General features: G+C 41.9%; 1 protein-coding gene across 3 annotated transcripts in view; it reads right to left on the reverse strand.

The window, feature by feature from the left end:
- The window catches only part of tars3 (threonyl-tRNA synthetase 3), a 20,494-nt gene extending 10,925 nt beyond the window's left edge, over positions 1-9,569 (reverse strand). Inside the window, exons 1-9 of one of the 3 annotated variants that reach the window (XM_073930115.1) lie at positions 9,135-9,569; positions 8,668-8,739; positions 6,680-6,867; positions 6,364-6,487; positions 6,168-6,292; positions 4,864-4,981; positions 4,373-4,437; positions 4,201-4,279; positions 533-679 (exon numbers count right to left, since the gene is read on the reverse strand). In XM_073930115.1, the coding sequence (XP_073786216.1) occupies positions 533-679; positions 4,201-4,279; positions 4,373-4,437; positions 4,864-4,981; positions 6,168-6,292; positions 6,364-6,487; positions 6,680-6,867; positions 8,668-8,739; positions 9,135-9,551 (1,335 nt within the window). In that variant the 5' untranslated portion in view covers positions 9,552-9,569. Of the gene's footprint in view, positions 1-532; positions 680-4,200; positions 4,280-4,372; positions 4,475-4,548; positions 4,766-4,863; positions 4,982-6,167; positions 6,293-6,363; positions 6,488-6,679; positions 6,868-8,667; positions 8,761-9,134 lie in introns of those variants that run through there. The other 2 variants (XM_073930114.1, XM_073930116.1) reach the window with 2 other exon arrangements.
- Positions 9,570-11,253: the final 1,684 nt, after the last annotated feature.

Here is an 11,253-nt window from a genome sequence, read left to right on the forward strand (position 1 = left end):
TTTCTGTGTGGAGTTTGCATGTTCTCCTCGTGTTGGTGTGGGTTTCCTCCGGGTGCTCCGGTTTCCCCCACAGTCCAAACACATGCGCTATAGGGGAACTGATCAACTACACTGGCCGTAGTGTCTGAGTGTGTGTGTGTGAATGAGTGTGTTTCCCAGTTCTGGGTTGCAGCTGGAAGGGCATCCGCTGTGTAAGACATATTCTGGAATAGTTGGTGGTTCATTCTGCTGTGTTGACCTGTGATAAATTATAGACTAATGGGAAGGAAAATAAATGAATATCATTATTTTATTTACCGCTGTTACAAGCACCAGCGGTTCAGTGAGTGCGGATCGCAGGGAAAACTACACACACACCACTATCGAACTACAGCTGCCCACGCCAACACAGGGAGAACATGCAAACTCCACACAGAAACACCAACTGACCCAGCCGGGACTCGAACCAGCCACCTTCTTACTGTGAGGCAACATCGCTACCCACTGCGCCAGTAAGAAAAGCAGTGTGGTGAATGACAGAACCGTACGTCACCTTCCCGATCTTGCGATGGTCTCTGTTTTTGGCCTCCTCCTGAAATCGCTCCCATTCCTTCAGCATTTTGCTGTCGGGAAATGAAATACCGTAGATGCGCTGGAGGGTCTCCATGTCTGAGCGGCCCTCCCAATATGTGGAGGAGTTCTGGAAACACACAACAGACAGCTCAATTACATTGCTTTTGAAGAGGACCGATTCTGCCTCTAGTTACAATCTGCAAATGCGTCTCTGCTGTCTCTCTCATGTGTGTGTGTGTGTGTGTGTGTGTTTGAGCTGAAAACAGCACACAGATGATGTTCTCCAGCAAACTGACCCTTTCAGGCTTTGACCCTAATTGTGCTGTTTTGGTGTCGCTTTAAATGCAAATGAGATTGAGCTCTTTTTTAGAAGAGGGCGGAGCTACAGACAGCATAGTGACAGATGTGAATCAGCAGTGAGTGTGTGCTGGTCAGGTGTGCTTCAGTGTGTGTGTGTGTTGATGCTTCTGTCAGTTTATGTCGCTCCTGTCGCTGTTCATCTAGAACTCCACATCTATAAACCTTTAAATTACCCATGATGCTTTGCATGTATGCACAAGGAGAATGCGAAGATCTTCCGGTCGGCAGCTGATGCGTGTAAACAGTCACATTTGGACAGCTTTGAAACGATAGTTTTAATCTATTTGACCTGCTTTTATCCTCTTTATCTAACACTGTTGTCCATCAGCAGCATCTCCTGGACTGATCATTTACAGAAATGTGATCTAATAGGATGGAAAACAGCTGCTGTGAGGCGTTTTCCCCTCGGTGTCAGATGGCATCTTCTGCAGTTTAAATGAAGCCTCGTCATCGCTAAAGTCAACATTTTCTCTTTATTTATAATATATAACCAGCCCAAACACATGTAGTTCACCAACATGTTTGACACACACACGTAGCCTGTACTGCGCCACTGACACACTGATTTAATAACTGTGACAAAGTGAAAATACAGGCGAGTGTCATTTCCAAATGACAGAAAAACACAAACCGTGATGAAAACAACACACGAAATAAAACACAAACGGCTCGCGATTAGAATGAACAGCAGATCAGCAGCAGAGGATCAATAACAGACTTTTATTGCTCATTTTTGTAAATTGCCCGACTTTCATACCTGTTAAGTTTCATGCCAGTACTCTGGTTTACTCTCTCTCTCTCTCTCTCTCTGTGTGTGTGTGTGTGTGTGTGTGTGTGTTAAAGAGCCGCTGAGCTAACAGCTGACAGGCCGGGATCACACACACACGCTGTATTTCTGACGGCAGACACGTGAACTAGGAGAACGTTTTTCTCGTATTTCTGACGCGCTTGAACCACATGTGACAGATTATAACGGCTTTAACAGACACATTTCTAAGTTGTGTGTCACAAAAACACTCTGTTATCCATTAAAAACGTTATTGAAACCCATTTTCGGAGAGCAAATTACCAGTTGTACACGCTGTGAACTGAAGATTTTAGCATTCTACCGGAAGACGCTGGTCGCTATGGCGCCCTCCATGCAGCAGCCATGAAAAAGGTCTATAATCCTCTTAGTCCAGGGGTGTCCAAACTTTTTGGGCCGAGGGCCAGATGCAAAAAAACAAACGTCGCGGGCCAAATTTTACATACATCACACAGACACGCACATATATATATATATATAGTTGAAGTCAGAATTGTTAGCCCCCCTAAATTATTAGGCCCTGTTTATTTTTTCCCCAATTTCTGTTTAACGGAGAGAAGATTTTTTTTCCACACATTTCTAAACATATTAGTTTTAGTAACTCATTTCTAATAACTGATTTATTTTATCTTTGCCATGATGACAGTAAATAATATTTGACTAGATATTTTTAAGACACTTCTATACAGCTTAAAGTGACATTTAAAGGCTTAACTAGGTTAATCAAGTTAACTAGTCAAGTTAAGGTAATTAGGCAAGTTATTTTATAACAATGGTTTGTTCTGAAGACTTAAGGGGCTAATAATTTTGACCTTAAAATGGTTCATAAAAAAATTTAAACTGCTTTTTATTCTAGCCAAAATAAAACAAAAGTCTTTGTCCAAAAGAAAAAAATATTATCAGACATACTGTAAAAATGTTCTTGCTCTGTTAAACATCATTTGGGAAATATTTAAAAAAAAAGAAATAAATCAAAGAGGGGCTAATAATTCAGATTTCAACTGTGTGTAGATAGATAGATAGATAGACAGACAGACAGACAGACAGACAGATAGATAGATAGATAGATCATAACAAGAACTGCTGCTAAATTGAATGCATGTAATAGCGATACCCGGTGGTTATTTATTGAATTACGTTCATATTTGTATAGCGGGCCAGATTCTATTGATATTTATAAAAAGCCTCGCGGGCCGCCACAAAACTGATTGCGGGCCGCAGATGGCCCGCGGGCCGTAGTTTGGACACGCCTGGCTTAGTCTATGCTGACATTAGCCCCTTTCAGACAGTGATACCAGTAAATATCTGGAAAATTTCCGGAACGACTTTACCGGTATATTCAAAAAAGCGCTGTTCACACAGGCGAGGACGTTACGGAAATTTTCCGGAAAAGAGCATTCACACATCCATTCCAAAATACAGGTAAATTCTGACATCATTCACCACAAATGAGCTTTAAACGGCTGCGCTTGTGTTTGTAAACATTTGACTACATTACAAACTCTGTGGATGATCAATATTGTGAACAACTTTCGCAGGATCACTTTCGCATGTCGAGATGTTCATAATATGTGCGTGTGCAGGCGCTCACAGGCTGTTTCACAGGCGCACGCAAAGCTTGAAGGTAAACAAACAACGGCTTATCATAAGCATCTCATCGATGATTATTTACACAGTTTGCATTGAGAAGAACATATAAACGTGATCTGACTAACTTCTAGCAGCTAAATGTGTCTGGAAAAATATTCAAAGGCTTTTATTCTCACAAACCGCGCGGACGTGAATGCGTCTGACTGTTGTGATTGGCTAAAGCAGACGTCTCACGTCAGCACGTTCTAGACGTGCACGCGCTTATTACGGCAATCTTCCTTCTGCATTCACACAGTGCAGCATTCCGGCAAATAACCGGTAATGTTACGACTTCTCTTTCCGGAAAATAGCCAGAACGAATTTACTGGTATTATCAAAAAGGACCTGTTCACACATACACACCTTTCCAGAAAATTGCCGGCAATTTTCCGGAAAGGTCTGTATGTGTGAAAGGGGCTAACATCTTCAGCAGCTCAAACACTCTAACGGCTGATGGACAGACGGCTGCTTCTCACTCAGGCCTGCTGGAGGCTGGAGATATTCACACACTGCTGACACAAAACTGGATTTAAAACTCTTATAAAGGTGATTTCTGCATAATAGCTGTCTTTTAAGTTATACTAAATCATTTTTTTAAATGTTCTTAGAAACTTCCAGTTTTTTTAGATGTATTAACATATTGTTCACAACATTATTGAAATCGTTATTGCTAATATTATTCTATTTACACATTTTTCTATCAAAATGAGACCGCTACCTTACAATTCGAAATGATAAAAATATTTATTGAAATATAAAAAATGAAAACAAAAATTATTCAAATATAAAAATATTATTATAGTTGGTCTTTGATGTGGTGTGTGTGTCATCATGTTTGTCTCATCATTTTTCACCTTGTAGATCTTGAAGGCCTTGATTTTTCCAGTGTGTCTGACATGAGGACCACGACACAGATCTATCAGAGGACCACACCTGCAGAAACACACACACTGATGAAGAGCACACACTGCAGAAAAAACTGATGTGAACACACACACACACACACACACACACACATATACACACCTGTACACAGTGGTGGTGTCGGTCGTCACTTTCTCATTCAGGATTCGACACTTGAACTTGTTGTACTGAAAGAAGAAAAGCTGCTCCTTTAAAACCTCTAGCCTTCAAAACACAACACCACCTTCAACAACTCGCTTCACACATGGAGTGCTATGATATGGTTCGGTACGGCTCACCTTTATCAGGCTTGTGTCTACACTGCCGAATGGTGCTCCTGTGGTGTGAAAGCTTTACACAGTTTTACTGTGACATTTCCTCCAGCGAGAATGATGTTTACTGAAAGTTTCTGTCGTACACAATGTACACCAGGCATACCATTGGTACCCTTTTAGCAGTGGAAACGCAAGCCTGATAAAGGTGACCCCTACCGACCCCTACCGTACCGTACTGTACCTGTCAGTGGAAACGGGTCAATACACTACATCTGCTATGCTGAATAACAATAAACCTCATTTCCCCCCTATAGTGAGTTTATGTGCAGCATTAATGACCTTGAACATTTCTAGCAGCGTCTCCTTCTTGACCTCCAGCCTCTCGAACGGCTGTTTCTCCTTCATGATGTTCCTGCAGATCAGCTCCAGATCAGAGAACTCTGTACTCGACACTGCTCTGAGACACACACACACACACACACGCACACGCACACACACACACAGAAACATATTTAGTTTACAGGGTCTCTTCACAGATGTAATGACTTTTACACACACGTACATGGTCAAGACGCACACAGTCTCACACACACACACACACACACACACACACACACACACACACACACACACACACACACACACACACACACACACACACACAATAATCAGACACAGTGACCACACACACACACACAGGGAACACACACACAATTAACACATATACATACATCCACAGTCAGTGCACACACACACACACACACACACACACACACACAAAATTACACAATGAGCTGATATTGACCACACACGCACAGAGTGAGCACAAACACATTGTCAGTGCAGTCAACACACACACACACACACACACACACATGCTCTCTCTCACACACATACACACACACCCATACATAAAGTGAACACACACTCACATATATACATACATACACACACAAAGTGAACACATACACACACACAAAGTCAGCACACATTCAACACACCAACACACACATGTACACACAACCACAGTCAATGCATGACCACAGAAACACACAATGGTGGACAGCGAACATACACGTGCTCACACACACACACACACACACACACACACACACACACACACACACACACATCCAATCATGCACACACACACACACACATGCACACACACACGCACACACACACAAACACATAGTGAACACGGCGGCACATTGTATCAGTGGGTAGCACTGTCACCTCACGGTAAGAAGTTCTCTGGTTCGAGTCTCGGCTGGGTCAGTTGGTGTTTCTGTGTGAAGTTTGCATGTTCTCCCCGTGTTGGTGTGGGTTTCCTCCGGGTGCTCTGGTTTCCCCCACAGTCCAAACACATGCGCTATAGGGGAATTGATCAACTACACTGGCCGTAGTGTATAAGTGTGTGTAGGAGTGTTTCCCAGTACTGGGTTGCAGCTGGAAGGGCATCTGCTGTGTAAAAAATATGCTGGAACAGTTGGTGGTTCATTCTGCGGTGGTGACATTTGATAAATAAGAGCTAAGCTGAAGGCAAATGATTGAACGAACGAATATAGTGAACACACTCACATTGTCAATAGCGCACACATCCACACACAGTGAACACACACACACACACACACAGGCCTCACTTGTGTCCGTCGAGGAACATGTCATAGTAGAAGCCGTTGTCGATGGGCGGCCCGTAACACAAGCAGCCGCCATAGAAACTCTCCATCGCCTCACCCAGAACATGAGCACTGGAGTGCCAATACACCTGAGAGACAGCACACCTGAGTGAGTGAGTGTGTGTGTGTTGTGAGTGTGTGTTTGTACAGTAATACTCACACTCTGAGCGTCCTCATGGTCGAAGCGCAGCAGCTCCAGACTGCAGTCTCCCTCCAGCGGCCGCTCCAGATCCCACAGCTCTCCATTCACACGCGCAATCACACTGTTCTCAGCCAGAGCCGGACTGCAGAAACACACACACACACACACACACAACAGAGGATCATCACACACACCCGGAGTGAAGATGAAACTGACAAAAAGAAAGCCTGAAAATAGTCCAGTGTGGTTCAGTTTTTTGCTGATCACACACAGAGAGACACACACACACACACACACACACACACACACTCAGTTCAGTGTTGTGCGGTCTCACCTGATGCTGTAGGCCAGCTGGTACGGGCTGCTGACCCAGGCTGTGGCGCTCAGTGTTTGTCCGTCCTGCAGCTGAACACTGATGGATCTCCCGCTGGCCGCCCGCTCCTCCAGCAGCGCCTCGCTCTCCTTCTTCAGTCGCTCGTACAGATCCAGACGAGCAGACACGAAACTGGGCCACGAGCTCAGCTGCTCCACAGACACAGAGAAGAGCTGAGATGTAGATTTTATGATCATGAGTTCGTTTAAATCATTTCTCCTGTACTCCACCTGTACATCTATACTGCACATCTATATTGTTCCCCTATACTGCACACCTATATACCTATACCTATAAACAGTACATCTATACTGTTCATCTATACTTTACTCCATAAACCATACATCCATGCTGTAAATCTATATTCTACCCCTATATGTTCCTCTATACTGTATACCTTTACTCTACTCCTATACATTCCTCTGTACTGTACTGTACATCTGTACTCTACCCCTATACATTCCTCTGTACTGTACTGTACATCTGTACTCTACCCCTATACATTCCTCTATACTGTACTGTACATCTGTACTCTACTCCTATACATTCCTCTGTACTGTACTGTACATCTGTACTCTACCCCTATACATTCCTCTGTACTGTACTGTACATCTCTACTCTACCCCTATACATTCCTCTATACTGTATTGTACATCTGTACTCTACCCCTATACATTCCTCTATACTGTATTGTACATCTGTACTCTACCCCATACATTCCTCTATACTGTACTGTACATCTGTACTCTACCCCTATACATTCCTCTATACTTTACTGTACATCTGTACTCTACCCCTATACATTCCTCTATACTGTACTGTACATCTGTACTCTACCCCTATACATTCCTCTATACTGTATTGTACATCTGTACTCTACCCCTATACATTCCTCCATACTGTACTGTACATCTCTACTCTACCCCTATACATTCCTCTATACTGTACTGTACATCTGTACTCTACCCCTATATATTCCTCTATACTGTACTGTACATCTGTACTCTACCCCTATACATTCCTCTATACTGTACTTTACATCTGTACTCTACCCCTATACATTCCTCTATACTGTACTGTACATCTGTACTCTACCCCTATATATTCCTCTATACTGTACTGTACATCTGTACTCTACCCCTATACATTCCTCTATACTGTACTTTACATCTGTACTCTACCCCTATACATTCCTCTATACTGTACTGTACATCTGTACTCTACCCCTATATATTCCTCTATACTGTACTGTACATCTGTACTCTACCCCTATACATTCCTCTATACTGTACTTTACATCTGTACTCTACCCCTATACATTCCTCTATACTGTACTGTACATCTGTACTCTACCCCTATACATTCCTCTATACTGTACTTTACATCTGTACTCTACCCCTATACATTCCTCTATACTGTACTGTACATCTGTACTCTACCCCTATACATTCCTCTATACTGCACTGTACATCTGTACTCTACCCCTATACATTCCTCTATACTGCACTGTACATCTGTACTCTACCCCTATACATTCATCTATACTGTACTGTACATCTGTACTCTACCCCTATACATTCATCTGTACTGTACTGTACATCTGTACTCTACCCCTATACATTCCTCTATACTGTACTGTACATCTGTACTCTACCCCTATACATTCCTCCATACTGTACTGTACATCTGTACTCTACCCCTATACATTCCTCTATACTGTACTGTACATCTGTACTCTACCCCTATACATTCCTCCATACTGTACTGTACATCTGTACTCTACCCCTATACATTCCTCCATACTGTACTGTACATCTGTACTCTACCCCTATATATTTCTCTACACTGTTCATCAACTCTCTACCCACATATTCTACCCCTATACTGTACACTGATTCCTTGTACTGTATGTCTATACCGTACCTCTATACTGTACATATATACTGTACCTCCCCTGCAGACTTTAGCTTCTCCTGCTTCCTGACTTGCTCTTTATCATCTGCCGCTCTGCATCCAGAACTCTGCGGGAGGACACGAGAACACTGTAATCAATGCACACAGGGTCGATTTATAAATATCACATTATGTCATTTCATTCAACAACATATTAACATCTTTTGTTTACCTGGAAGACAGACAGACAGACAGACAGACAGACAGACAGACAGACAGACAGACAGACAGACAGACAGACAGACAGACAGATAGATAGATAGATAGATAGATAGATAGATAGATAGATAGATAGATAGATAGATAGAAATCAAATCATCATATATTATCTTTATCTGATGAAATCCTATAGTATCTGCATGTCTACAGTATAAACAGTAATGAACTGTGTCTGTGTTGTATTTTGTGGTTCTCTTCTGTCCTGTGGGTTATGAGGATCTGCAGTAGTTCTGGAGTGCCGCACCTGTGCCCGGCTCTGCTGCTTTTCGATCTCCTGCTTCTGGATCGGCCGTTTCTGAATCTGCTGTTTTTGGATCTCCTGCTTCTGGGTCTCCTGCTTCTTGATCTCCTGCTTCTGGGTCTCCTGCTTCTTGATCTCCTGCTTCTTAGTCTCCTGCTTCAGGATCTGCTGTTTCTGGGTCTCCGGGCTTTTCTGCTCCTCCAGCAGGCCGCGGCGCAGGTGCAATATTCGGTACCGGAGCTTCTCGTTCTCGGACCGCAGCGCCTCCAGGTTCGGTCCTCCTGCCAGAGCGCTGAACATGCCGCCGGTGAGCCCGTCCCGCAGGAGCCCGATCTCCAGAGTCAGCGCCGCGATCTGCTGCTCCTGAGCGGACAACCGGGCAGCCATGCGCTCCGCCATCATCATCTCCATCTTCATCATCACAGCTGACTCCGAGACGAGCCACCGGTGCACCGGGAGAGAGAGAGAGAGAGAGAGAGAGAGAGAGAGAGAGAGAGAGAGAGAGAGAGAGAGAGAGAGAGAGAGAGAGCAAAAACACCAGAGAGCACGGAGATTAATACAATACAGTCCAGCAGGAGGCGCTGTGTGGCCCGTAAAAGAAAACAGTTCTTTTACACTATATTCACATTAGATAATAGGATAAAGAGCAAAACCTAAAAAATAACTAAAATAAGTACAGATAATAATAATAATGCAATTAAAAACAAAGATAGATAAAATTCAAGTAGCATAAATGATCTCATCATGTTTACCCAAGAAAAAAGCACATTTCTTATTATTAATTGACCCAAGTGAGTTAATTAAATATATATTAATTCACATGAGAAGTGTTTAAAAATTGGAATTTAAAAAAATAAATCCTCTGTTTGTAAAAGTAAATTTCCCAGCAATTATAAGAGTAAGTTCACAGTAAGGCCTCGAACGACTTGATTTGGATTTCAAAATAAATAAAAAACAAATAAAAACAATAAAAACAAATATCATCCTTAAGGTGCAGATTACCACTCAGATTAACCTTGGCAAAGCAATATGAACGTAAATTATTCTAAAACGATCATGATGATACACTGCATGAAAAAAACAAATGACAATAATGTCTGACACTCATTTTTACAAAAGGTGCAAATATCCACAATATTTGAAGAAAAGTGCGTTTCAGGGGTAAATATTGTGCACAATTTTAAAGTGCACCTCTTTTTATTTTATTAGGAATACAACTTTTATATGAACTGCACAGCCATAATTATAAATGAATAGTAAGACTAATAATAGTAGCAATAGTAATACCAGAATAGAAGTAATAACATTAAATCAAAATAACCCAATGCATTGGATTAAAATAACCCAGAGTTGTGAATGTGCTATAATAACCTGTAGTTCCTCCACTGCAGCAGGACTTTATATTCTATACTGGATATTATTTCTGTTCAGTGATGAGACTTTAGTGTAAGCAGAGTTAGACCCCACTGTCCTCATCAAATCAGTCAACATCAAGGCATGATCAGATTTTATTGAGCTCAAATCAGCAAAATCTAGAGGCCTTTACCTTTCATAGAGACACTTCTGATACTAAATCATCAACTAGAAGTTAATTTATTATTCACTGTTCATAAAAATTGGATAAGTGACAAGATTTTTGTCAGGTAGTGTAAATATTTGAATAGTATAAAAATAAAGCAACAAAACAATAATATACACCTAAACAATCACAGCAATAAACTTTAATTTAAACTGCAAAGTAGAGTAAAAATGAAGTATTTATTGTGTCCAATCAGAGACAACGCCCCGCCCACTTTTACTCCCAGCACTGTTCCATTCTACCTACTCTATGCTTTTATTATAATCTGACACGCCCCCTGCCGGCCAGCGGTCACATGACAGTTATTTATAACGTCAGAAACATGAGAACAGAACGCACTGCGCTCTATTCATGTCCCTCTTAACCCTATCAAACAGTCTTGTCTATCTAGAAAACAATAACAATGCCGTTTACATGTCGTGAACAGCTCAGCACAGAACTTCAGTAAATCATTAACTGCGTTTATGTGTATTTGTAAAGAGAAATACATTTCTTATACGCCAATAACGCTAGAAACTAAATATAGTGGCAGACTCGCAGGTT

The sequence above is a fragment of the Danio rerio genome, chromosome 18 (assembly GCF_049306965.1).
Source record: "Danio rerio strain Tuebingen ecotype United States chromosome 18, GRCz12tu, whole genome shotgun sequence".
NCBI classification, from domain to species: Eukaryota; Metazoa; Chordata; class Actinopteri; order Cypriniformes; family Danionidae; genus Danio; species Danio rerio.